Source organism: Scyliorhinus torazame, chromosome 5, assembly GCF_047496885.1.
Source record: "Scyliorhinus torazame isolate Kashiwa2021f chromosome 5, sScyTor2.1, whole genome shotgun sequence".
Lineage (NCBI taxonomy): Eukaryota > Metazoa > Chordata > Chondrichthyes > Carcharhiniformes > Scyliorhinidae > Scyliorhinus > Scyliorhinus torazame.
Genome location: NC_092711.1, coordinates 178057156 through 178085132, shown reverse-complemented (window position 1 = coordinate 178085132; position 27977 = coordinate 178057156). Strand labels below are relative to the sequence as shown.

General features: G+C 46.9%; 4 protein-coding genes across 7 annotated transcripts in view; 2 read left to right on the top strand and 2 right to left on the bottom strand.

Annotated features, from left to right (window-relative positions):
- The window catches only part of LOC140422491 (uncharacterized), a 91363-nt gene extending 81820 nt beyond the window's left edge, over positions 1–9543 (top strand). Inside the window, exon 4 of the mRNA XM_072507514.1 lies at positions 5125–9543. Coding sequence (XP_072363615.1) covers positions 5125–5838 — 714 coding nt within the window. The 3' untranslated portion in view covers positions 5839–9543. The remainder of the gene's footprint in view (positions 1–5124) is intronic.
- The window catches only part of LOC140422470 (uncharacterized), a 250353-nt gene that overhangs the window by 7097 nt on the left and 215279 nt on the right, over positions 1–27977 (bottom strand). The window lies entirely within an intron of this gene.
- Positions 9704–13840, bottom strand: LOC140422478 (uncharacterized). Of its 2 annotated transcripts, none has more exons than XM_072507498.1 (2): positions 13590–13840; positions 9704–12831 (listed from the first exon to the last, which is right to left on the bottom strand). In XM_072507498.1, the coding sequence occupies exon 2, from the start codon at positions 12511–12513 to the stop codon at positions 11599–11601; it is 915 nt and encodes a 304-aa protein (XP_072363599.1). In that variant the 5' UTR covers positions 12514–12831; positions 13590–13840; the 3' UTR covers positions 9704–11598. The 2 variants fall into 2 exon arrangements, with proteins under 2 accessions (XP_072363599.1, XP_072363600.1); XM_072507499.1 differs by lacking the exon at positions 13590–13840 and adding an exon at positions 13475–13585.
- Positions 13958–25226, top strand: LOC140422481 (uncharacterized). 3 transcript variants are annotated; one of them, XM_072507505.1, is made up of 2 exons: positions 13958–14131; positions 23691–25226. In XM_072507505.1, exon 2 carries the CDS (start codon positions 24050–24052, stop codon positions 24893–24895), a length of 846 nt encoding a protein of 281 aa, XP_072363606.1. In that variant the 5' UTR covers positions 13958–14131; positions 23691–24049; the 3' UTR covers positions 24896–25226. The 3 variants fall into 3 exon arrangements, with proteins under 3 accessions (XP_072363606.1, XP_072363604.1, XP_072363605.1); XM_072507503.1 differs by lacking the exon at positions 13958–14131 and adding an exon at positions 19626–19935; XM_072507504.1 differs by lacking the exon at positions 13958–14131 and adding an exon at positions 19974–20142.

The following is a 27977-nucleotide window of genomic DNA, read 5'->3' as shown; positions in this document are numbered from 1 at the left end:
AGCTGCGAAGCAATTGTGCTATCCACAATGCTACCGTGCTGCCCATCACCCGTCATCTTCACGGACTGCACCCACCCCACTAATGACAGCAGGAGCCCATCCCACCTCTTAAAATCCCCCTTCATTTGCTCCACCAACTGGGCCAAATTCCATTTGTGTAATTGCTCCCATCCCCGCGCCACCTGGATGCCCCCTTGCCTGGATCCGAAAGACCTCACTTTTCCCCATGTTTAACTTGTATCCAGAGAACCGGCTGAATGCCTCTAAAATGCCCATGATCCCCCCAATACCTTCCAGTGGGTCCGATATGTAAAGCAACAGATCGCATATAGCGAGACCCTGTGCTCCACAGCTCCTCTTCCCCCCGCCAACTTCCTGTTGCTCTAAGTGCCTTTGCCAGTGGCTCAATCGTCAAGGCAAAGAGTAACGGGGAGAGTGGGCAACCCTGCCTTGTCCCACGATGCAGCCAGAAATAATAATAATCTTTATTATTGTCACAAGTAGGCTTACATTAACACTGCAATGAAGTTACTGTGAAAAGCCCCTAGTTGCCACATTCCGGCGCCTGTTCGGGTACACTGAGGGAAAATTCAGAATGTCCAATTCACATAACAGCACGTCTTTCGGGATTTGTGGGAGGAAACCGGAGCATCCGGAGGAAACTCACGCAGTCAAGGAGAGAGGTGCAGGCTCTGCACAGTCAGTGACCCAAGCCAGGAATTGAACCCTGGTGCCTGACACTGTGAAGCAACAGTGCTAACCACTGTGTTACGGTGCCGAAATACCCTGAACTCAGCTGATGTGTCCTTACAAGCTCTGCCGGCGCCCGATACAACAACCGGACCCAATCCACAAACCCCTGCCCGAACCCAAACCGCCCCAGTATCTCCCACAGATATTCCCATTCTACCCGATCAAAGGCCTCCTCCGCGTGCAGAGTGACCGCCACCTCCAGCTTCTGTCCCTCCGGGGGCATCACTATAACATTCAGCAAGCGCCTAACGTTAGCTGACAAGTGCCTCCCCTTTACAGACCCACCTGGTCTTCCCCTATCACACCCGGCACACAGTCCTCAATCCGCGAGGCCAAGATCTTCGCCAACAATTTGGCATCTACATTCAACAGTTATATCGGGCACACACTGCTCTGGGTCCTTATCCCTCTTCAAACTTAAAGATATTGAGGCCTGTGATAACGTGGAGGGGAACTCTCCCTTCTCCTCTGTTTCTCAAAAACTTTTCATAAAGTTCTACGGGGAAGCTGTCGGGGCCCGGGACTTTCCCTGCCTGCATCGCCCCATACCCTCCATCACCTCCATCAGTCCAGTGGGTGTTCCCAGCCCTTCGACCAAGTCCTCCTCCACGTTGGGGAACGCCAAACCACCCAGAAAATACCTCATTCTCTCTCCCCGGGCCAGGGGCTCTGATTCATATAATCTCTTGTAAAAGGCCTCGAAAACCCCACTCACCTCCACCGGGTCTCAGACCACTCTTCCCCTCCCATCCTTCACCTTTCCGATCTCCCTCGCCACCTCCTGCTTCCTCAGTTGATGAGCCAGCATCCTACTCGTCTTCTCCCCATACTCATAGACTGACCCCCTGGCCTTCCGCAACTGCCCCACCGCCTGACCCGTAGACACCAGCCCGAACTCCATCTGGAGTTTCCGCCGTTCTTTCATCAGCCCAGCCTCCGGGGCCTCCGAATCACTCCTATCCACCTGCAGGATCTTGTCCACCAGCCTGGCCATGTCTGCCCGCTCTGTCCTATCCCTGTGTGCCTGTATTGATATAAACTCCTCCCTGACCACTGCCTTAAGCGCTTCCCGTAGTGTGGCAGCCGAAACCTCACCTGTATCATTCAGCTCCACATACCCCTGAGTGGCGGCTCACCCGCTCACACACTTCCTCCTCTGCTAATAATCCCACATCGATCCAGGAGCCTGTGCACATGGGAGAAGTACGAAAATTCCTTCACCCATGGCCTCCCAATGCGCTCCATGAACTGCTTCAACTCCTTCATCACTGCCGGCACCCTCGCCGACCACGGACCCGACCAGTCCAATCTCGGCTCGACAACCGGAATAAAATCCCCCTCCCCAAAAATTAACCGGTGCAAGTCCAGGTCCTGGATTTCCCCAACACCCACCTCATGAACTCAACATCATCCCAATTTGGGGCATAGACGTTCACCAAGACTACTGGCAGCCCCTCCAAATTCTCACTCACCACCATGAACCTCCTCCCCCCGAATCTGCTACTATATTCCCCACTTCAAACGCTACCCACTTATTTATCAGCACTGCCACCCACCATGTCTTCATATTTAACCCTGAGTGAGAGACGTAGCCTACCCACCCTTTCCTTAGCCTAGTCTGGTCCTCGATCTTCAAATGTGTTTCCTGTAAAAATGGCACATCCGCGTTTAAGCTCCTCAAGTGGGCGAACATGCACGACTGTTTGACCGGCCCATTCAGCACTCTCACTCTCCCTGTGATCAACTGGTCAGGGGGCGTGCCCCTCCCCCTCCCCGCTGATCAGCCATAGCTTCTCTTGGGCCAGCCCCGGCCCATATCACGCAACTCTCCAGGCCCGCCCTCTGATGCCCACCGTCACCAACCCCCTCCTTATCGCACTTCAACAGCACCACCTCCATCAACAGTACCCCCCACCCTGAACAACACAATCTCAATCCCCTCGAATACTCTGATCACCTGCTCACCCCCCACTGCGCTCCTGTGAACTAGCTCGCCCAGCTAGCCTGGCTGACCCGCCCACAGCGCCAAACTTCCTACCCCCCACTGATCTCCCCCCCCCCAGCACTTCCATGGTGCAATCAACAATAACAATAAGAAAATAAAAGAGGACCTCACCCAACCTGATCCTCCAGCCTCCCAGCAAAGAACCTCGCAAGAAAGAGAAACGATCCCTGAGTGAAACGAGCTTCTTCCCTGACCGTCACCCCAAACAAAACAATACAATAAAAAAACAACAACCACAATGGGACAAAGAGAATCAGCATCTCCTCACACCTCCTCCAAAGTTCAATGGTCTTCTCCTGCCAGTCCATTGTCTCTCACAAACTCAATCGCCTCCGCCGGCGCTCCAAAATAATCCTCACGACCATTGTGGGTCACCCAGAGGTGGGCAGGGTACAGCATCCCGAACTTCACCCCCTTCTTATAGAGGGCAGCCTTGACTCGGTTGAATCCCGCTCTCTTCTTGGCCAGGTCCACACACAGGTCCTGGTATACCCAGGGCTCATTACCCTCCCAGGTACATCTCCTCGTCTGCCTGGCCCCCCTCAAGATCTTCTCCTTATCCAGGAATCGGTGTAACCTCGCCACCATAGCCCTCGGCAGCTCGTTCGCCTGCGGTTTCCTCATCAGCGCCCTGTGCGCCCGATCAAACTCCGGGGCCAGCCAAAGGCCCCCTCCCCCATCAACGTCTCCAGCATTCTGGCGACACAAGAGCCTGCACCGCTCCCTCAATGCCCTCTGGCATCCCCACAATTCTTAAATTCTGTCTCCGGGAGCAGTTCTCCATGTCCTCCACTTTCTCCTTAAGCCGCTTCTGGGTCTCTCGCATCATCCCGATCTCGGCCACCAACAAGGTAAGCTACACCTCGTGCTCCCCCACCTTCTGGATCGCCTGGCTCTGGATCTCAAGCCTCAGCTCCACACGATCGATCCCCGCTCTCAGCGGGTGTACCGCCTTCTCCAGATCCTCCAGAGCCTCCCTCCTCTGTTGGCTGAAAATTTCATTCAGAAAGTCAACCAGCTGCTCCACCGACCATTGAGCTGGACGGTCGACCCCTAGCTCTCTGCCATCTTTCCCTGTGTCACACAAAGGGTTTCTTGCTCTTGCAGCTCCTTTCTTCTAAACCCACTTCTGGCCCACAAATCCATTCACCGGTGGAGTAAAGACTTCCTCCACCACTCCTACACCATTTTCCTTCAAAACATCCGCCCGGCAACTGGGGAGAAGGACCAAAACATCCACCTCGAGCAGGAGCTGCCAAATGTACAATCACTCACTCCATGGCCGCCACTGGAAGTCCGATTATTTCCAGTCTTGTAATATTATTCGTCACTCGGTACCATAGAACCTGTGTGTTGCTAAAAAGAGGGACCAGCAGTCGAGGCTTTTCATCCTCACTCATCCGGACAGATCCAAGAATACTAAATTTCAAAGGGAACAATTTTTTTGAAAACAGGTCCTGATCGTTTGGCAAACTAGAATTGATTGGGCGATTCTTTGCCATGGTGATTGCAACACTGAGCAATTGACTCCCAATATTTTTGTGTAACCAAAGTGGTGAAAAATGTCCAGCTAATTTTATTGCAGTAATACCAATGATTATCAGGTCTCTGCTTTCTTGGGCAGGAAGTGGTGAGCATGGATCTGTGAAGCTGGATGAATCAGCACCTTTAGGAGAATTTGGAGGGTGTATATTATCTGTTTTCGGAATAACTAGCTACGGAAACAGACAAAAGTCTGCCTTGGTGCACCACTAGGTGTGAGAAGAGAATTGGAATGGAATATTAGGTACTGCACAGTGACACTGGCCAGAGGGATGTGGATGGAAATTTACTTTTGGGAAATGAGAGAGGAAAGAATGTTCCATAGAAACTGGAATTGTCTGTTCTATGTTTCTAGCTTGTAATGACAGGAATGAATTTTGTGATCTCCTTTTACAGGATATTAGAAAGCTGAGGATTTACAGAAAGTAAATCTCAAACCAAACATCACATCAAGATCTGACAGAGTCACTCGATTCATCTGGACCGGAATATCATTGGCATTTGAAGGTGGAAGGAGAAATGTGTATCTGTTCTGACTGCTTCAAAAGAGTTTAAACATCAGTGTGACTGGAAAAGCACCGAGACACACGCACCCGAGTGAGAGTGTTCCAGAGCACTGACTGTGGAAAGAGCTTTAACCAGTTACACAGCCTGAAAAACATTGCACCATTCACAGCGGAGAGAGGCCTTATCTCTGTTCTAAATGAGGAAAAGGTTTCAACTGACCAGTAAATCTGGAGGGAGACCAGGATACCCACATCATGGAGAGACCATGGAAATGTGGGAATTGTGGAAAAGGATTCAAAGTCCCGTCTGAGCTGGAGATTCATCGACGCAGTCACACTGGGGAGAGGCCGTTCACTTGCTCAGTGTGTGGGAAGGGATTCACTCAGTCATCAACATTACTGAAACACCAGCGAATTCACACTGGGGAGAAGCCATTCACCTGCTCTCAGTGTGGGAAGGGATTCACTCAGTCATCCCACCTGCAGACACACCAGCGAGTTCACACTGGGGAGAGGCCGTTCATTTGTTCACTGTGTGGAAAGGGATTCACTCTCTCATCTCACCTCTTGACACACCAGCGGGTTCACACCGGGGAGAGGCCATTCACCTGCTCCGAGTGTGGGAAGGGATTCTCTCAGCCATCCACCCTCCTGACACACCAGCGGGTTCACACCGGGGAAAGGCCTTTCATCTGCTCCGAGTGTGGGAATGGATTCACTCTCTCATCCCACCTGCTGATACACCAGCGGGTTCACACAGGGGAGGCTCTGTTCACCTGCCCTGACTGTGGGAAGGAATTCACTCGATCGTCCAACCTGCTGACCCACCAGCGAGTTCACACCAGGGAGAGGCCGTTCACCTGCCCTGACTGTGGGAAGAAATTTATTCAATCATCCCACCTTCTGACGCACCGGCGAATTCACTCCGGGGAGAGGCCGTTCACCTGCTCCCGTTGTGGGAAAGGATTCACCCGGTTATCCAACCTGCTGAGACACCAGCGGGTTCACACTGAAGGGGGTCTGTTCACCTGATCATGAGTGGGAAAGGATTCGCTGAACCATCTGGTCTGCGGACACACCAGCACGTTCGCACTAGAGAGAGGCCGTTCACCTGTTTTGAACGTCGGAAGGATTTCACTGATTCATGCAACTAGCTGAGATACCATCGCGGTCACACTGATTAGAGACCTTTTAGATGCTCTGACTGTGGATGCGAATTGTATCAATTGAGGTACAGTGAATACAGGTGGACGGCACTGATTGGCTCGTTTCATGAGCACATATAAAGAGAGACTTACTGACATAGACTGGAGTCAGGAGGTATATACCTGTAATGTTTCACTCCGTGAATAAATATATACCAGGTAAAGATTGCCTGCAGTTTCTGCCTTCACCATAAGACTGTCAGGATTATAACATGGTAACACAGAACGCTTGTCTAATGGTGAAAGTGGGAAAATAACATTTCAGACAGAATCTTACAATCCCAGTAGTTTTTGTGAGAAATAACTGGAGCAAGTGGAAATTGTCAGGGTCCGATTACCTGCTGCTGTTCTCGGAGTCTGAGCCTTTGGACCAGTGGAAGAATGAAGTGGAGATGTGGACATGGGTTACGTCCCCACCAAGGAGGAAACAAGGTCTGGCCTCGGCATCCTCACTTCCTAACAAAAGGAAAATCAGAAGCAAAGTATTTGGGAAGCTGGGCGCCTGATGCTTACATTCTGATTAAAGTTTGGATCTTCTATTGCGGTTCGTTGATGGAATTTACAAGAAAGATGATCTATTGGGTTCCCATGAAGTGCGGTTGGACTTTGACACGTTTCGAATGAGGGTGAAAGAATCTTTAGCAGATCTGGATAGCCCAACAAAGACAGGATTGGAACAGCACTAATGGGTGAATGAACCCCAGGAATGATCGAGGAACAATTAACAGGAGTTTCAGGTCTGACTCAAAATATCCTTGTGTGATGACCTGCCCAAAGCGGAAAATCAGGGTCTTCAAAGTGACACATGGCACAGAGAATTCTCTCTGAAGATAACCAATCTGAATGAATGTTAGAAGGAGCTTTGGTGCAGTGGTGAATGTGTCAGTCACAGACTCAATTAACTGTGCTGTGTTAGACAGTGGCTGCACCTCGACAGTATGTGGATCAGATTGGTTAAAATCTAACCCAGATTCACCTCCGAGTGAGACTCAAGACAAAGAGTATGAAAGTTCCACTTGCCTTCTTAACACACACACAAGTCACTAAATGAGTCGGGATTGCAAGCAAAATAGCTGGAGTCAGCCACTTGATCTGGACTGGTGGAGTCTTGAATGCAGCTGTGGGCAACCAGCGGCCTGGGGGCCACATGCAGCCCATCGGGGTTCTGAGCGCGGCCCACAAGACATTTTGCTGACTGTTGCCCACAGGCAGGGTTGCCATATTCCACCGATTCCCATCCACATAGTTTTTTTCTACCGGTATTACTGAAGTGATCCACTGGACAGCTTGTTTATGATGCAGAGCGAGGCCAACAGCACGTGTTCAATTCCCGTACTGGCTGAGGTTATTCATGAAGGCTTTGCCTTCTCAACCTTGGCCCTCACCTGAGGTATGGTGATCCTCCGGTTAAATCACCATATCTCAGCTCTCCCTGTCAAAGGGGAAGGCAGCCTGTGGTCAACTGGCACTATGGCGACTTGACTTGACACATGTAAAGCGAGGGGAAGTGAAGTGAGGAGCATTCTGATTGCACAACATTAACTGTGAGCCGTGCACTCCCTCTGCATCCAAAGTGTAAATATTTTATTTTTAACATTTGAAGTTGATAGTTCAATTAAAATAGAAATGATGGAGCATTTTCTATAACTCATTATGAAATATTTGGTGTGTATTAAATGTATTTAATCTGATAGATAGGTCACAGTTAGTGGATTTCAATCTTGCCGACACAGAGATGAATGAGGGTCACTCATGCGGCCCACTCACTAGCCGAGTCTGCCATCACTGATCTGAGGAGATATCCTTACTGCTCAGTAAACCTTACATGGAAAAGGCACAGATACAACTGGACATGGAGGAACATAATGGAATTATTTGGGGAAATACAGTGTATGTGCAGTTTATTCAAACCGTGCATTATCATATCCCCTTCACAAATAGCTGATGTCAGGGCGGCACGGTGGTGCAGTGGTTAGCACTGCTGCCTCACGGAGCCGAGGACTCGGGTTTGATCCCGGCTCCGGGTCACTGTCCGTGTGGACATTCTCCCCGTGTCTGCGTGGGTCTCACCCCACAACCCAAAGATGTGCAGGGTAGGTGGATTGGCCACACTAAATTGCCCCTCAATAGGGAAATAAAATTATTTCATTGGTCAAAATCTTGATTAGTTTGATGCTCTTTGAACCTCGGAGCGCAACAACACAATTGGTCTCTGTCAGTATTTATGCTCCACATGAGCCTCCACCCAGCCCTCTTCATCTCCCCCATCAGCATCTCCTTCCTCCCTCATGAACGCTTTCAGGGGCCAGTACAGGCTCGATGGGCCGAATGGTCTCCTTCTACACTGTAAATTCAATGATTCTATGAATCTCGGTTCCCTTCCGATGTATTCATGCTGTTCCCCTCAACCACTCGCTGTGGTAGTGAGTTCCACATTCTCACCACTCGCTGGGTAAAGAGGTTTCTGATTGAAATTCCTATTGGATTATTGAACCCCTTCATAATCTTAAGGACTTCCATCAGATCACCCTCTAGTCTTTTATCTAGCGAAAAGCAGCCCCAGCCTTTCCTGAGGGTTATTGTGCAATGGGGAAGGCAGGTAGCACAGTGGTTAGCACTGTTGCTTCATAGTGCCAAGGACCCGGGTTCAATACCCGGCTTGGGTCACTGTCTGTGCGGAGTCTGCACGTCCCCCCCGTGTGTGCGTGGGTTTCCTCCGGGTGCTCCGGTTTCCTCCCACAGTCCAAAGATGTGTGGGTTAGGTTGATTGGCCATGCTAAATTGCCCTCAGTGTCCAAAGGTTAGGTAGGGTTACTGGGTTATGGGGATAGGATGGAGGTGTGGGCTTAAGTAGGGTGCTCTTTCAAGGGCCGGTGTAGACTCGATAGGCCTATTGGCCTCCTTCTGCACTGTAAATTCTATGATAAATATTCTCAGTTCTGGTATTATTCTTGTGAATATTTGTTGCATCTTCTCCAGTGCCTCAATTTCCTTTTTCTGTTATTACCCAGGACAGAAATTTATTTTTTATTTGTAGTGTCATGGGTGTTTATAAATGGGTGTGTATATAAGTATCTGTAGTGGGAGTACCTTTAAGAAATGGGTGTTTATTACTGCAGTGATGTCAGAGAGTGGGTGGAGCTGGGCTGTCAGCTTTTTACTTTCGCTTTAGCCTGTTTGCTGCAAGGTGGGTTTGGTTTCATTTTAATTTTGGAGAAGCTGAAATCACAGCAGGATGTGTGTGAATCGCTGCAAGCTTATGAATGTTCATTTGGGATTTTCAAAGTAGTAAATGTTCTCAATAGTGAATTTAAACCCGATCTTTGTGTTTAAAAAGGGTATTTTGTCTTCTGAATGTTGTTTGGGAATTTATTAAGGATTACTTAGTGTTGTATTCTTTGTGGGTTGTATTTGGATTGAAGGTTGCTAAGATGTTCACTGTATGGTTTAAAAAGGTTAACTTGAGTTCAGAGAATAAACATTGTTTTGCTTTAAAAAATACTCTTTCATTTCTGCTGTACCATACCTGTAGATTGGGCCGTGTGCTCCCCATACCACAATCTAGTAAAAGTTGTGGGTCAGGTGAACTCCATGATACACTTTGGGGTTCTCTGAACCCTGGCCCATAACAATAGCTGTGAAGAAATAATACTTTGTTCCAGGAGTGTTTCCACACACAGATAGGGAAATGGTTTATTAAGACAAACTTTATTACCACAGCATTAAACTAACTTTAACATTATAACATAAATACCTTAAAATTGGGAGTTAAACAATGCTTAACAATAAAATGAAACACAAACTCCTAACTGCTATCATCTTCATCTCCAATCAGGCAAAACCCATTTCAGGTCAAAGCCCATTTTAAATACAGTGAGCAAACACAGGAATACAGGCCAGCCTCTGAATAAATAATTACTTTCAAAGACTGCTTGTAGAGAGAGGATCCCTGGAGAGAGAAACAGCCCTCAGATTCTTGCCTGTGTCAAACCACTGTTTAACTTTCCAAAAGCTGCTGTTCTGTTCACAGCCAAATCTCAACTGACTGACTCAATGCTAGAGGCATGGTACAAACCTAGCTCCTTCCATTAGTTACATAATCCATACCCCACTCAAATCCCATGACCAGATCAATTAGGTTTAAACACAATGGGCAGCACGGTAGCATTGTGGATAGCACAATTGCTTCACAGCTCCAGGGTCCCAGGTTAGATTCCGGCTTGGGTCACTGTCTGTGCGGAGTCTGCACATCCTCCCCGTGTGTGTGTGGGTTTCCTCTGGGTGCTCCGGTTTCCTCCCACAGTCCAAAGATGTGCAGGTTAGGTGGATTGGCCATGATAAATTGCCCTTAGTGTCCAAAATTTCCCTTAGTGTTGGGTGGGGTTACTTGGTTATGGGGATAGGGTGGAGGTGTGGACCTTGGGTAGGGTGCTCTTTCCAAGGGCCAGTGCAGACTCGATGGGCCGAATGGCCTCCTTCTGCACTGTAAATTCTATGAAATGCTTCTAATTATCTACTCCACAGAAATCACAACAAACATCCATTAGGTTTGTCCTTTTACACATTAACATGCTTGAAATAAGGATGATCTCATTTTTATGAAGCCTTAATTACCTGTTTTAGTAGCCACAGTGTCTGCCTGTCTTTTAAACCAGGATTTGTTTTAATACTGCAGCAGATATGTACACACACTAACCTGGCTTGTAACCATTCTGGTACCAGATGCATATAATACATACATTCATCACACTATATGGAGATCACAACTGTTGACAGTACTCCCAGTGTAGTCTAACCCTGGGTCTAAACAAGCTGAACATAACCTTTTCAGTTCTATCCCTCTAGATTGGAACCTTATATGTGGGCCCCACACTTTAAGAAATGTGAAGTTCTCAGAGAGGGTACAGAGAATATTTACGAGAATGGTACCAGGGATGAGGGACTTCAGTTAATTGGAGAGATTGGAGAAGCTGAAATTGTTCCCATTATATCACAGTCATTGGTCAGAGAAGGAGGCCATTCAACCCACTGAGTCCACGCTGTGATAGAGATATAGCTCTTATACATAACCTGAAATCTGTGTCCTCCTCATCCTTATACCATCAGCTAATGGGAACAGCTTTTCTCTGTCCACCTTATGTAAACCTATCATAACCTTGTCCACCTCATAAAATCTCCCCCCCCCACCTCCTTTGCTCCAAGGAGAACAACCCCAGCTTCTCCAGCCGAACCTCGTGGTTGAAATCTCTTATCCCTGGAACCATTCTGGTAAATCTCCTCTACATCCTCCCTAAAGTGTGGTGACCCAGAATTGGACTCAATACTCTAGTTGTGACCTAACCAGAGCTTTAGAAAGGTTCAGTATAACTTCCCTGCTTCTGTTCTCAATCCCTCTATTTCTGATGCCCAAGATCCCATTTGCTCCAGAACAGGAAAATCAAAGCTTGTCGTTTGAACATAAAAAGCATTTGAATGACATTCTTAAAATGCCTCAAGGAGACGGATGATCTTTGAGGCTGGGAGCAAAGTGGTGAGACTGGGCAGTTCAGCAGAATGAAACCATCCAACCCTCCCAATTTCCCTACTGTCAGAATGAACATGGTTCACTCTGGATGTCACCAACGGCAGCAATAACAGCAGAATCCAATCCCTGTGAAGACTTGTGAAGTCGCTGGTGCTTCCGCAGATTGTGTAATAGAGTGAATGTCTTCCCACAGTCAGAGCAGGGGAACGGCCTCTCCCCAGTGTGAACACGCTGATGTCTCTGTAGGGTGGACGATTGACTGAATCCCTTCCCACACTGAGCACAGGTGAATGGCCTCTCCCCAGTATGAACTCGCTGGTGTGTCTGCAATTTGGATAACTGAGTAAATCCCTTCCCACATTGAGAGCAGGTGAACGGCCTCTCCCCTGTGTGAACTCGCTGGTGGAGCAGCAGGGTGGATGACTGGCTGAATCCTTTGCCACACTGCAAACAGGTGAATGGCCTCTCCCCAGTGTGAATCCGCTGGTGTATCAGCAGGGTGGATGACGTTTTAAACTTCTTTGCACAGTGAGAGCAGCTGAACCATCTCTTCTCCTCAGTGTGAATGTGCTGGTAGAACATCTGGTCCACAGAGTTCTTAAAGCCACCATCACTGTCAGAGCATTTGAAGTGTTTCTCACGGTTATGACTGTCCTGGTGTTTCAGCAGGTTGTATGACTGACTGAATCCCTTCCCACACACTGAGCAGGTGAACGGTCTTTCTCCAGTGTGAACCCGTTGGTGTCTCAGCAGGGCGAATAACCTAGTGAATGTCTTTCCACAGTCAGAGCAGGAGAATGCCCTCTCCCTGGTGTGAACTCGCTGGTGGGTCTGCAGATTGGATAGCTGACTGAATCCTTTGCCACACGCAGAGCAGGGGAACGGCCTCTCCCCGGTGTGACTGCGTCTATGAATTTCCAATTGCGATGGGCCTTTGAATCCCTTCCCGCAGTCCTCGCATTTCCACGGTTTCTCCATGGTGCAGGTTTCCACGTGTTTCTCCAGGGTCAACGATTTATTCACACCTTGTCCACACACACGACACGTGTAACTGGTTGAAGATCTTTCCACAGTTAATGCTCTGGAACACTCTCACTCGGGGGTCTGTGAGTCTCAGACCCTTCCCAGTCACACTGATGATTGTAATATTTTTAATCAGGCAGGACAAACAAACAACTTATACTGAAGATTCCAAGGCCAATAATATTTCCGTCTCAATGAATCAAAAGATTCTGTCAGATCTTCCTGTGACGTTGCGTTTGAGATTTCGGTCTCTGAATCTTCCCTTCTAATATCCTGTAAAATAAGTTGACAACAATTCAGCACTGTCTGTACAGGATAGAAATTTAGAATACACAATTCTAGTTTCTATGGAACATTCTTTCCTCATTTGCTCCCCAAAAGTAAATCTCTGTCTCACACACTCTTCTTCCATATACACTTTGCTTTATCTAACACACAGCCTCCCAAATCTCCAAAAGGTGCCAGTACATTCTGGTGAACAGGCCACTCCTCACCACTTCCGGTCCAAGAAACAGAGTCCTGATAATCATATATAAAACTGGAATAAAATTAGATAGATATTTTGCACCTTTTATCAATACTCAAAAGATTGGTGATCAAACTGTTTCATTCACCGTAGCAAAGCATCACCCAATCAATTCTGACTTGCCAACTAATCCGGACCTACTTTCAAGGCATTATACACTGTTCCCTTTGAAATTTGGTATTCTTGCATCTGTCCTGATGAGTGAAGATGAAAAGTTTCAACAGAAGTCCCTTTTTTTAAAAGCAATGCTTAGTTCAGTAGTACCAAGTAATGAATAATATCACAAGACTGGAAATAATAATCATTGCATCTTACAGAGAACTGTAAATAATATATCGAGTCTGTAATATGTAACAACACTGGACATAAATCTGTTCAGTATTAATTTACCCTTAAATGTCAGCCATCTCCTGGACATTAGGAAAGAGACCATCCTTTTAGCCAGACAAATAAATGTGTCTAGCTGAGGGAGCAAAGGATGTCAATGTCTTTGAGGGAGAGAGACCTGGGCCAAGTTTTCCAGAGTCTGCACCCTCCCTGGATTCACTTCCTTTCCCTTCAGTTGCTGCAAGTCACCGATGTCCCCCGCAATGAAAAAATAAATGGCAAGGTGGAGACATTGATTTCCTCCCAGAGGAGGAAGCTTTCGTCTAAAATTCTTGTCCAACTTCCGCTTTCTGACCTCACAGTGGAGTCCTGCCTGAGTCAACCAATAGGAATCACGCTGCTCCGCAATGACGTCTCCAGATTCCAGTGCGCATGCCCGGTACGGACACGGGAGCCCCGCCCCCATCCATTGTTCCCCTTCCCCCCACACCACCGAAATGCAAGGTTTCCCAGCAACCGGCTGATGACTCCGGCCAGAGCGAGTAGCCGCTCGGTGATCTCCCCGCGGCCCGGGACTGCGCATGCCTAAAGGAGAGGGACAGGTGCGCACGTTCGGGAGGGAGCCGCCTCCTGACCTTTCTGCTGAGATGTTGGCCAATGGGAAGAATTGGAGCGCCGGAAGGATTCTTGTCCTCCAGCCAATCAGAGCGCGAGCTTTGTGTGAGTGAAGATTGTCTTCACTAAAATTGTCTGACTAAAAGGATAATATAATAATACAATAATAATCACTTATTGCCACAAGTAGGCTTCAATGAAGTTACTGTGTAAAGCCCCGGGTCACCTCATTCCGGCGCCTGTTTGGGGTGTCCAGTACGGGAATTGAATCCCCTGCTGCTGACATTGTTCTGCATTGCAAACCAGCTGTTTAGCCCACTGTGCTAATCCAGACACTGGTCTCTTTCCTAATGTTCCTAATGTTCCCATCGAGGATATAGTCTAAGACTAGACGTAATTTGAAGATGGTGCAGTGTCTTGAACTGGATCTCCTTCATTTTATTGCAAACCAAAATTTTTACAGACATAGTCCCATTTGTTACCCCATATCTCCTCAGCAATATTGACTGTTAAGTCCCTTTCCCATGACTGCAATGCTCTCAACGTTGGAATGCAGCATCTGGAATTTTGAGTATCATGGAACTTGCTAATCAATTGTTTCAGCTCCACAGAATTCAGGATTCTTTCCACTGGGGAAATTGAGGAATCATGAGGCAAAGATCCCTTATTAAGAATAAAGTGCCTGAGCTGTAAATACTTAAAAAGGGTTTGTCTTAGGATATCAAATTTCTGACAGAGTTGCTCAAAGGATGATATGGAAGCATCTCTGAACTTGTTTCCCAGCCTACAAACACCTCTATCTCTCCAGGTATCAAATCCATGGTCAATGAGACTGGGTGGAAAGTCTAGACTGCCGTGGACAGGAGAGAGACTGGAAATCAATTTAGAACTCCCTTCTGATCGGTGGGCCAACCTCCACGCTCTGAGAGTATTAATAATAACAGGATTATCACACTTAGCAGAACCTGTCCTAATGTCGCCATAAACAACAAGACCTGTAGAGGGAGAACTGACTGGTCTGCTTCTACATTCAGCCAGGTGGATGTTGGGTCCATCCTAACCCAATCCCTTATGAACCTCAGATGAGAGGCCAGTTGATATAGCCTGATTTTCGGGAGACCCAACCGTCTCTTAGCTCCTGGTGATTGGAGCTGAACAAACTTGATGCAAGGTCTCTTTTTGTTCCAGATAAATATACGAATCGTTCTATTAATTTATTAACGACTCTGGTCGACAGCAGTACAGGCAGCATCTGCAGAGAGTACAACAGTCTGGGCAACACATTCATTTTAATGAAGGCGATCCTCCCTCGCCATGAAATCGGAAGAAAGACCATGTGGCGGCACGGTGGCACAGTGGTTAGCACTGTTGCCTACGACACTGAGAACCCGGGTTCGATTCTGGCCCCGGGTCACTGTCCGTGTGGAGTTTGCACATTCTCCCCATGACTGTGTGGATCTCACCCCACAACCCAAACATGCGCAAGTTCGGTGGATTGGCCAGGCTAAATTGGCATTTAATTGGACAAAAAATAATAATTGGGTACTCTAAATTTATTTTTTTTAAAAGAAGAAGAAAAAAGAACTAGTTTTAGAATTCAGCAAAGGAAGATCAAGAAACTGATAAAGAGAAAATAGAATGTGAGATTAAACTGGCGAGAAACATTAAAAAAACACCTGGAAAAGCTCCTCTCGGAATGTGAAAAGCAAAAGATTAGCAAAGACCAATGTGACCCAGGGCCGGGAGTCCAACCCGGGTCCTCAGCGCCGTAGTCCCAGTGCTAACCCACTATGCCACGTGCCATCCCCTAAAACTAGTTCCCAATCCTCCGGCTTACTACTATTTTTGCCACTGGAAAAGCCTCTTCCTTTTATCTAATGGAATCTTTAACTTTTCTTGTTAGCCACGATTGCATCACTTTTTCTGATGGATTTTTGTTCTTAAAGGAATTTATATGTTATGTAAATATGTAATAATTGCTGAACTGCTAGGGAGTGCCTCTCTTTGTCTTGCGTTTAATTGTAATGACCCAATCTGACACCGACAACTTGCCTCTCATACCTTGACAGTTTTCTTCTGTGAGAAACACCCAGATAAATCAAACAAAATAACCATATAACCACTATAGCCCAGCTTCATGACACTGTGGCATGCTTTAGGGAGTTCCAAACAGAAATGGGAACCAAATATCTTTCAACTTCCAAACACCCTTTCAGTCTTTGCCCTCGTACAATTTGGGCCAGGCATTCGCAACAAGGCTCAAAGAGCATCAGCCCACTGGAAGCAAAGTTGTGAGACCGGTCAGTCCAGCAGAAATAAACCGTCCAACCCTCCCACTTCACCAAGTGTCAGAATGAACACAATGCAGTCCTGGATGTAATTAAAAGCAGAAACAGTAACAGAATCCAACCCCTGAAATCAATTGTGAACTTGTTGGTGTCTCACCGGATGCCATGAATCTCAAAATCGCTTCCCACGTTGAATGGTGTTCGCGGGAATTACTCTGAAAGAATCACTCAACACTCGGGTCTGCCCCAAACGTCAAATAGTTTATTGAACACCTGAAGGGAGCCAGTCACGGGTCTCACCATGCGCTTCTCTGACTGCACAATGAAAATCATCAATAATTACACAATTCGAACAGTTACACAGCCCACCTCGGCTGGACACAATCCAATTGTAATAATTATTGGTTACTATCAGCATGGGGCTATGTGGTCAGAGGTCATAAACAGACAGAGGCCCCCTCGTGGTGTATTCCTGACCCCTTATCAACTGTCCTTGGGTCTTCTTGATAGTCTCTCTTATCTTAACCTCATTACATACTGGTGCCACAGGCAGCATTCCTTACAGGCAGCTGCCTGGGAGTTACAGGCAAGGGGAGTTCAACTCTCCGTGTGAACTCTTTCACATGAATGTGGCCAAGTCAGCTGGGTACCCATGATGCCTTAGAGGCTACTACATGACATTTTAAACTAGGATTATACACTGTTAGTGTGAATCTAGAAAATAATCCATATTTGAAATATTATACGTTTCATATACATATAGATATATATTGCAGATACCTCCACTTTGGGTCCATTTCTACAATTGCCTCTCCCCAGTGTGATTTCGCTGGTGTGACTTCAGGCTGGATAACGTAGTGAATGCCTTCCCACGCTGAGAGCAGGTGAACTGTCTCTCCCCCAGCAAGTGTGTACTTGCTGGTGTGTCTGCAGATGGGGAAACTGAGTGAATCCCTTCCCACAGTCAGAGCAGGTGAATGGCCTTTCTCCAGTGTGAACTCGCTGGTGTCTCCGCAGGCTAGTTAAAGTAGTGAATTCCTTCCCACACTGAAGGCAGGTGAGTAGCTACCCCACAGTGTGAACTCGCTGATGTGCCTTTAGGATGCATAAATGAGTGAATACCTTCCCACACACAGAACAGTTGAAGGGCCTCTCCCCAGTGTGAATGCACGATGAGCTTCCAGTTCAGATGAGACTCTGAATGCCTTCTCACAGTCCCCACATTTCCACGGTTTCTCCATGTATTCGGTCTGCTCGTGTCTCTCCAGGTCGGACAATCAGTTGAGGCCTCGTCCACACACAGAACTCGTGTAGAGTCTCTCCCCGCTGTGAATGGTGTGATGTTTTTTCAGGCAGTGTATCTCTTTCCACTGTCAGTGCTCTGGAACACTCACTCGGGTGTGTGTGTCTCAGTGCTTTTCCAGACACACTGATGGTTAAAATCTTTTGAAGCCGACAGATGAGGCAAACATTTCTCCTTCTAGATTCAAAGTCTAGAATTCAAAGACCACGGATTCAATACCTGGAGTGATAGAGGCGTTTGTCGGCTGGGAGACATGTTCAGAGACACTTCCTTGTCATCCTTTGAGCAGCTATGTCAGCAATTTGACATCACAAGACAATCCTTTAAGTATTTACAGCTCAGAAATGTTATTCGTAACAAGACATCTTTGTGTCTTGATTCCTCAATTTCCCCAGTGGAAAGAATCCTGGATTCTGTGGAGCCTAAACAATTGATTAGCCAATTCTATGATATACTAAATTCCAGATCCTGTATTTCAATGCTGAGAACCTTGCAGTCATAGGACAAGGACTTAGCAGTCAATATTGAAGAGGAGACATGGGGTAACATGGGACTATGCCAGTGAAATTTTGATTTGCAATAAAATGAAGGAGACTGTGCAATACTACACAGTCTTCATATTACGTCTAGTCTTAGACACCGGTTTGAGCCCACTCCACTCCAGTGTGCCTGGTGGTTGAGAGTGACTATACACGTTGTCTATGGAGCTGTGTAAAGATTCAATCCTATTGGTCAAATGTAGTCAGGGAACTGGAGAGGGGTTTTGAGAGAGCTTTAGAATCTAAACCTGTATTCCTGATCCTGGGTCTCCAAGGTGGGCAAATCACCAATTCTAATTTTAAAAGGAAATATAATATCCTGACCTTTGCCACTCGTAAAAATATCCTCTGCTCCTGGATTACCGACAACTTCCCCTTTATCCAAAACTGACATAGGCTGATTATGAAATGCATCCCTATGGAATTTTTAACATCTGTACTCTGCTCTAAGTCTGATATATTGTGTAAAGTACTGGAGCCATATATCAAATACATAGGCTCCGATTCAGCTGACTTACCCCTCCTGGGCTTTCCATGACTGAATTCAATTCACCTTATTCGTTTTAAGTTGACTATGTTGTTAGTCTGTTTCATAATACTTTGGGGTGTGCAACCTGCATTGCTGTCCTCCTGTTTTTACAAACTCTTACCCTCTTTCCCCTCTCACCATGTTAACATGCTAACTGGTTGTTCAATTGATCCAGTATTTCATCTAGAGACCCTGGTCCCTCAACTATCCTGTTCCGAATTAATTCTGCAATCTGTTGCTTGTATTTATGCAGCAATATCTCTTGTTCTGCTCTGTACCCATTTCCCACCATTTTTTCTGTTACTCTGTTTATTGTACTGTTGTGTCTATGGTTAAAAAAATGCGAAAAATGCGTTTTAAAAAATCTGTCAAACTCATCCGTGAAAATATTCACTGACTCCCAGACTCCACTGGTCCCTGTGGAAGAGAAATCCAGAGGCTCTCCGCCCTGAGGGAAGAGATGACTGGAAATATATAACGGAGATACAGAACAATATTACACAACTAGAAATAATAATAAATGTACTTTGTTACAGAACCATCAATAATATATCTAATCTGTACCATATAACAACACTGGACATTTATGTATCTGTCCGATATTAATTTACTGTTGCCTTAAATGTCAGCCATCTCCTGGGAAAACCAGCACTTTAATTGTGAACATTAGGAAAGAGACCATCCTTTTAGCCAGAGAACTAAATGTGTCAAGCTGAGGGAGCAAAGGATGTCAATGTCTTCAAGAGACTAAGAGAGAGAGACCTGGGCCAACCTTTAAAGAGTCTGCACCCTCCCTGGATTCACTTCCTTTCCCTTCAGTTGCTGCAAGTCACCAATTGAAGGTCAGAATGAGAAAAGAAATGGAAAGGGGGAGAAAATAAAGTGTTTTCCTCACAAATGTTGGATACAGGAGGAAGTTTCAGCCTGTGTGAACCTCAATCCTGACCACACAAAGCCCGAGCTCTGATTGGCTGGAGGACCAGAGTCCTTCCGGTCCTCCAACTCTTCCCATTGGTCAATACGTCTGCTGGAGTGTCGTGGGGGAGGCCCTAGGCCATATTGCGCAGCTTCATTTCTTCCCCGCACATGCGCAGTCCCGGGCAGGGAGGGGACGGTCACTGACTGGGTTGTTCCCCCGTCAGACCCGCAGCACCGACCGGCGACACCGAGCAGCGAGTCCCGAGGCTCTCGGCAGCTTGACCAGGCCGCACGGAAAGAGCTGAAGCGGCTCCCGCCAAACACCCACAAATGTAAATATTTTTATTTATTTTCTTTTCAACATTTTTTGAACAATGAAAGCAGCAGAAAAACTGGCGGGAAATGGGCCCCGAGAACAAGAGATATTGCCGCAGAAATACAACCAGACATTGAGAATTCATTCGGAACAGGATATCTGAGGGAGCACAGCCTCCAGATGAAATGTCAGCAATTCAACAACCAGTCAACATGTTCACACAGTGAGTGGGGAAAGAGGGTTAGATTCTATAAAAACAGGAGGATAACAATGCAGGTCACACACCCCAAAGTATTAAGACCATAAGACATAGGAGCGGAAGTAAGGCCATTCGGCCCATCGAGTCCACTCCACCATTCAATCATGGCTGATTTCAACTCCATTTACCCGCTCTCTCCATGGCCCTGAATTCCTCGAGAAATCAAGAATTTAACAACTTCTGTCTTAAAGACACTCAACGTCCCAGCCTCCACCGCCCTCTGTGGCAATGAATTCCACAGACCCACCACTCTCTGGCTGAAGAAATTTCTCCTCATCTCTGTTCTAAAGTGACTCCCTTTTATTCTAAGGCTGTGCCCCCGGGTCCTAGTCTCCCCTGCTAATGGAAACAACTTCCCTACGTCCACCCTATCTAAGCCATTCATTATCTTGTAAGTTTCTATTAGATCTCCCCTCAACCTCCTAAACTCCAATGAATATAATCCCAGGATCCTCAGACGTTCATCGTATGTTAGGCCTACCATTCCTGGGATCATCCGTGTGAATCTCCACTGGACCCGCTCCAGTGCCAGTATGTCCTTCCTGAGGTGTGGGGCCCAAAATTGCTCACAGTATTCTAAATGGGGCCTAACTAATGCTTTATAGAGCTTCAGAAGTACATCCCTGCTTTTATATTCCAAGTACGAAGTCTTACAACACCAGGTTAAAGTCCAACAGGTTTGTTTCGATGTCACTAGCTTTCGGAGCGCTGCTCCTTCCTTCGGTGAATGAAGAGGTCTGTTCCAGAAACACATATATAGACAAATTCAAAGATGCCAAACAATGCTAGGAATGCGGGCATTAGCAGGTGATTAAATCTTTACAGATCCAGAGATGGGGTAACCCCAGGTTAAAGAGGTGTGAATTGTCTCAAACCAGGACAGTTGGTAGGATTTCGCAGGCCAGATGGTGGGGGATGAATGTAATGTGACATGAATCCCAGGTCCCGGTTGAGGCTGCACTCGTGTGCGGAACTTGGCTATAAGTTTCTGCTCGGCGATTCTGCGTTGTCACGGGTCCTGAAGGCTGCCTTAGAGAACGCTTACCCGGAGATCACAGGCTGAATGCCCTTGACTGCTGAAGTGTTCCCCGACTTCCGGCAGTGACTCCCCGGCCTTCAGGACCCGCGACAACGCAGAATCGCCGAGCAGAAACTTATAGCCAAGTTCCGCACACATGAATGTGGCCTCAACCGGGACCTGGGATTCATGTTCCATTACATTCATCCCCCACCATCTGGCCTGCGAAATCCTACCAACTGTCCTGGCTTGAGACAATTCACACCTCTTTAACCTGGGGTTACCCCATATCTGGATCTGTAAAGATTTAATCACCTGCTAATGCCCGCATTCCTAGCATTGTTTGGCATCTTTGAATTTGTCTATATATGTGTTTCTGGAACAGACCTCTTCATTCACCTGAGGAAGGAGCAGCGCTCCGAAAGCTAGTGACATCTAAACAAACCTGTTGGACTTTAACCTGGTGTTGTAAGACTTCGTACTGTGCTCACCCTAGTCCAACGCCGGCATCTCCACATCATTTATATTCCAAGCCTCTTGAGATAAATGACAACATTGCATTTGCTTTCTTAATTACGGACTCAACCTGCAAGTTTACCTTTAGAGAATCCTGGACTAGGACTCCCAAGTCCCTTTGCACTTCAACATTATGAATTTTGTCACCGTTTAGAAAATAGTCCATGCCTCTATTCTTTTTTCCAAAGTGCAAGACCTCGCACTTGCCCACGTTGAATTTCATCAGCCATTTCTTGGACCACTCTCCTAAACTTTCTAAATCTTTCTGCAGCCTCCCCACCTTCATACTACCTGCTCCTCCACCTATCTTTGTATCATCGGCAAACTTAGCCAGAATGCCCCCAGTCCCATCATCTAGGTCGTTAATATATTGGCAAACTGACTAACAACAGAGTCAACTTGAAATGGATAAATTGAATTCGCTCATGGAAAGCCCAGGAAGAGCAAGCCAATAAAATTGAAACATCTGAATTTGAGGTGGGGTCTCATACATTGCAGAATGGGGAGGGCACATTTTTAAAACATAAGACAGGATCTGTACAAAATCAACTGGGAGCAGCCACTTGTTGAAAAATCTACATCAGAGCAGTGGGATTCACAGAGAGCACACATGGCAGCATGGTAGCACAGTGGGTAGCACTGTTGCTTCACAGCTCCAGGGTCCCAGGTTCGATTCCCGGCTTGGGTCACTGTCTGTGTGGAGTTTGCACGTTCTCCCCGTGTCTGCGTGGGTTTCCTACGGGTGCTCGTGTTCCCTCCCACAGTCCAAAGATGTGCAGGTTAGGTGGATTGGCCATGCTAAATTGCCCTTAGTGCCCAAAAACATTAGATGGGGTTACGGGGATAGGGTGGAGGTGTGGGCTCAGTGGGGTGCCCTTTCCAAGGGCGGGTGCAGACTCGATGGGCCAAATGGCCTCCTCCTGCACTGTAAATTCCATGTTTCCATGATGGTGAAGGATGGCAGCAATCAGTCCAGGGATCCCTGGATGTCAAGGGATATCCAGAGTTGGGTAAGGAATTAAAGGTGACTCTTATCACAGATAAGAGGGCTCAAAGTGTAAGTCCGAGAGGAACATAGAAAGTGCAAAGGATTACTGAAAAAAGGAATTTGGAGAGCAAAGAGGAAGCATGGAAAATGGGGCAGGAGGTTGACCAGGGTAAGAGTACGGACCAATGTGTGCATGGAACTGGAAGATATAGGTGAGGTTTTAAATGAACACTTTGCATCTGTGTTCACTATGCAGAAGGATAATGTAGGTATAGAAATCACAGAGGCATATTGTGATTTGCTTGAACAACTTAACATTGAGAGGGAGAAGGTATGAACAGTTTTACCAGGTCTGAAAGTGGATAAATACAGAGCCGGATGAGATGTATCCCAGGCTGCTGTGGAAGGCAAGGAAGAAGATTGCAGAGGCTCTGATAAACATTTTCAAATCTTTTCTGGCCACAGGAGAGGTGCCTGAGGACTGGAAGACAGCTAATGTGGTGCCATTATTCAAGAAGGCAAGTAGGGACAAACCAGGAAATTACAAGCCAGTGAGTCTAACTTCACTGCCAGGGAAACTACTGGAAAACATTCTGAGGGACAGAATTAACCTCCACCTGGAGAGGCAAGGATTAAACAAGGGAGAACATGTCTTACACATTTGATTGAATTTTTTGAAGAGGTGACTAAGTGTGTAGATGAGGGTAGTGCGGTTGATTTAGTCTACATGGACTTTAGAATCCCCACATTAAGGTTTTTATACTCTTAGCTCAGATACTCAGCACCTTCGCGTCTGTTCCCTGGAGACTAGGCCATGAATGCCGAGGTAAGGTTGTTATACTTACTGCTCCAATACTCCATCCATCCCTGGAGACTAGGTATGGGGAATAGGTATTGGAGAAGGGGTATTGGGGAATGAGAGAGAAACTAGAATTGTTTGTTCTGAATTTGTATCCGATACTGAGTTGACTTTGTAAACTCCTTCTGCAGGATATTACAAGAGGAGGAATTACAGACAGAAATCTCAAACGTCACGTCTCGATCTGAAAGAGCCACTTGATTCGTTAGGAACTGAATATCATCGACCTTTGAATCCAGAAGAATTAATGTTTACCCGATCTGTCTGCATCAAAACATTTAAACCATCAGTGTGGCTGGAAAAGTACTGAGACACACACACCCGAGTGAGAGTGTTCCAGACCACTGACTGTGGAAAGAGCTTTAACCAGTTACAAAGCCTGAAAAAACATCACACCATTCACAGCAGGGAGAGACTGTACATGTGTTCTGTGTGTAGACGAGTCTTCAACTGATTGTCCGACCTGGAGAGACACGAGGAGACCCAAAACATGGAGAAACCGTGGAAATGTGGGGACTGTGGGAAGGGATTCAGATCTCCATCACAGCTCGAAGCTCATCGGCGCATTCACACTGGGGAGAAGCCATTCACCTGCTCAGTGTGTGAGAAGGGATTCACTCAGTTATCCAATCTGCAGACACACCAGCGGGTTCACACCAGGGAGAGGCCATTCAGCTGCTCTCAGTGTGGGAAAGAATTCACTCAGTTATCCAACCTGCAGACACACCAACAAGTTCACACAGGGGCAAAGCCGTTCACCTGCTCTCACTGTGGGAAGGGATTCACTCAGTTATCCAACCTGCAGACACACCAGCGAGTTCACACTGGGGAGAGGCCATTCACCTGCTCTCAGTGTGGGAAGGGATTCCCTCAACTATCCAACCTGCGGGCACACCAACAAGTTCACACTGGGGAGAGGCTGTTCACTTGCTCTCAGTGTGGGAAGGGATTCACTCAGTTATCCGGCCTGCGGAGACACCAGCGGGTTCACACCAGGGAGAGGCTGTTCATTTGTTCTCAGTGTGGGAAGGAATTCACTCAGTTAATCCACCTGCAGTCACACCAGCGAGTTCACACTGGGGAGAGGCCGTTCACCTGCTCTCAGTGTGGGAAGGAATTCACTCAGTTATCCAACCTGAAATCACACCGTCGAGTTCACACTGGGGAGAGACCATTCACCTGCTCCCAGTGTGGGAAGGGATTCAGTCAATTATCCAACATGCGGAAACATCAGCGAGGTCACACTGGGGAGAAGCCGTTCACTTGCTCTCAGTGTGGGAAAGGATTCACTCGGTTATCCAACCTGCAGAGTCACCAGCGGATTCACACTAAGTAGAGGACGTTCACCTGCTCTCAATGTGGGAAGAGAATCCATGATTCATGGCGCCTGCTGAGACACCAAGTTCACAAGTGATTACAGGGGTTGGATTTTGCTGTTATTGTTTCTGCTTCAATTACATCCAGGACGGCATTTTGTTCATCCTGACAGTTCATCAATGGGGAGGGTCGGAGGGTTTTGTTCTGCTGGACTGGCGGTAAATGAGCAATACTGTACACAGTGCTCCAGATGTGGTCTTACCGATGTCCTGTATAACTGAAGCATAACCTCCCTACTTTTGTATTCAATTCCCCCACAATAAACAATAACATTCTATTAGCTTTCCTAATTACTTGCTGCACCTATATTCTTGCCTTTATAATAATAGTCGTATTGTCACAAGTAGGCTTCATTGAAGTTAGTGTGAAAAGCCCCTAGTCGCCACAATCCAGCGCCTGTTCGGGGAGGCTGGTACGGGAATTGAACCCGCGCTGCTGGCATTGTTCTGCATTACAATCCAGCTATTTAGCCCATTGTTCTAAACTAGCCCCTTTTGTGATTCATGCTCTTGGACACCCAGATCCCTCCGAGTCTCAGAACCATGTGGGCTCTCCTGCGTTTCTAACAGACCCACATATTCAACCAATACATCTTATATCCCTGCCTTCCTAGCTTTAGCTGGCATCCCTATTTTCATTCAACTGTCAATTCACCAGCTTTTGAAACCCTTTTCAAGAAACCAAAGACAGGTCATCCACCTGAAAAAAAATCTTAGCAGCCTCCAGAGCCATCCTTATACCACTACAAACTTGGTGTGTCTTTTAAAATTATACTGTAACCAAATCATCGGCGTCTACCATTCCAAAGTCCAGGGACCTGAGCCCCCAAGTTATGTTACACTGATGACAGAGAGAGAGAGGCAGCAGAGGGAGAGAGAGAGGCTGGAGAGAAAAGCGACACAGTCCAGTCAGTAACAAAAATAAGTAATGAAATTGAGTTCAGACACAGATCTGCATGAACTGACACCACTTTATTGACAGATTGACAAGGTAGTCACTGTATTTGAATCACACAATGTTATTCACTTTTGGAATTGAATGAATTAAGGGTCAGATTAACTATATCACCCCCGTATCAGATAGGTCTGTTTGATACAGAACAGGGTTAAACCCAGTGTCCAATATTACAGGTCTCTGTGGCTGTTGGACGCCTGGTTCCACTGCGCAGCTGAAAAGTCCACAGCTTCAGTGAACTCATGTACCCAGGGCCTGTTTCTGAACCCTCATCACAACATATTACCTGGTTAGTTTTATATATATCATGGTCGAATAGCTCATACAAAGCTCAACCAGAAACTATGGTTTTTCCCTTCCTGCACCTGCCACCCCTCCACCCAGGGGCTACCGGATAAGGTGGTGTCGAGAGTAGGAGTAAGGGAGGGAAGGTTTCAGAGGTCCTCAAGGAACTGATGGAGTGGGAGGGAGCCCTGAGGGAGGTGAAGCAAAAGGGGGAGGAAGAGCTGGGTGGGGAGTTGGAGACCGGATTATGGGAGGAGACCATGAGGCATATCAATGCATCTCGTCCTGTGCCAGGCTCAGCCTAATACAATTCAAGGTGGTCCATAGGGTGCACAGAACAGGGGAGCGGATGAACAGATTCTTTGAGGGGGTAGAAGATAGGTGTGGGCGCTGTGCGGGGGGGATCTGCGAACCATGTTCATTTGTTCTGGGCATGTCCGAGGCTGAGAGGTTTCTGGCAGGGGTTTGCTGACCTCATGTCAGAAGTATTAAAGGCGAAGGTGGTACCGAGTCCAGAGGTGGCGATCTTTGATGTGTCGGAAGATCCGGGAGCCCAGGGGGTGGGAGAGGCCGATGTTCTGGCCTTTGCCTCTCTGGTGGCCCAGAGACGGATCCTACTAGGATGAAGGGACTCGGAACCCCCAAGGTCGGGGTTATGGGTTAGTGACATGATGGCATTTCTCAGACTCGAGAAAATCAAGTTCGCCTTGAGATCACTACAGGGGTTTGCCGTTCATTGACTTTTTCAAGAAAATTAAGCTGTCAGCAGGGGTGGGGGGGCATGGGGGTTTCAGTAAGGTTAGGAAGACCAGTGGAAAGGGGGGCTGGGGAAGGAGGTCCTGTTTGTGTAAGCCATGTTGGCTGGGGTTTGTTACTGGATGGGTGTGTTGTTTATCTTGTTTTGTTCCTTTTGATACCTGATGGTTAAAATTGTTACAATTATAAATGCCTTAATAAAATATTTTTGAAAAAAAAAAGAAACTACAGTTCTGTTTTGTACTGATTCCAGCTCCTACAAGGGGTCATGGCATCTCCAGCCCTTAGCTCTGTTGCTGGGCTGTCATTGACATGAGCAATAGAGAGACAGCAAGTTGTCTGAGGCTTAAATGGGAAGTTGAAACTTGTGGCTCTAACCAACTGTGCAAGATCTCTGTAAAGATCAGTAATTTTAAAAAATAAATTGTAAACCCAGACTAGGAGCTTTTCACAGTAACTTCATTTGAAGCCTACTTGTGACAATAAGTGATTTTCATTTCATTTCATTTCAAATAAACGAGCCAGAAGACAAAAACTTCAGGTTTTATGACTTTTCCTGCAACATTCAAACTAGAAGCAACAATGCCTAAACACTATTTTTAGAGGGAACGTATCCCTTAAACTATAAATAGAACGTTGCCCTTTTACTTGTAACGCAATCAAAAATCACACTCCATGGTAATACATAGAACATAGAAAATACAGCACAGAACAGGCCCTTCGGCCCACGATGTTGTGCCGAACCTTTGTCCTAGATTAATCATAGATTATCATTGAACCTACAGTGCAGAAGGAGGCCATTCGGCCCCCCGAGTCTGCACCGGCTCCCGGAAAGAGCACCCCACCCAAACCCAACACCTCCACCCAACACCAAGGGCAATTTGGACATTAAGGGCAATTTATCATTGGCCAATTCACCTAACCCGCACATCTTTGGACTGTGGGAGGAAACCGGAGCACCCGGAGGAAACCCACGCAGACACGGGGAGAGCGTGCAGACTCCGCACAGCCAATAACCCAAGCCGGAATCGAACCTGGGACCATGG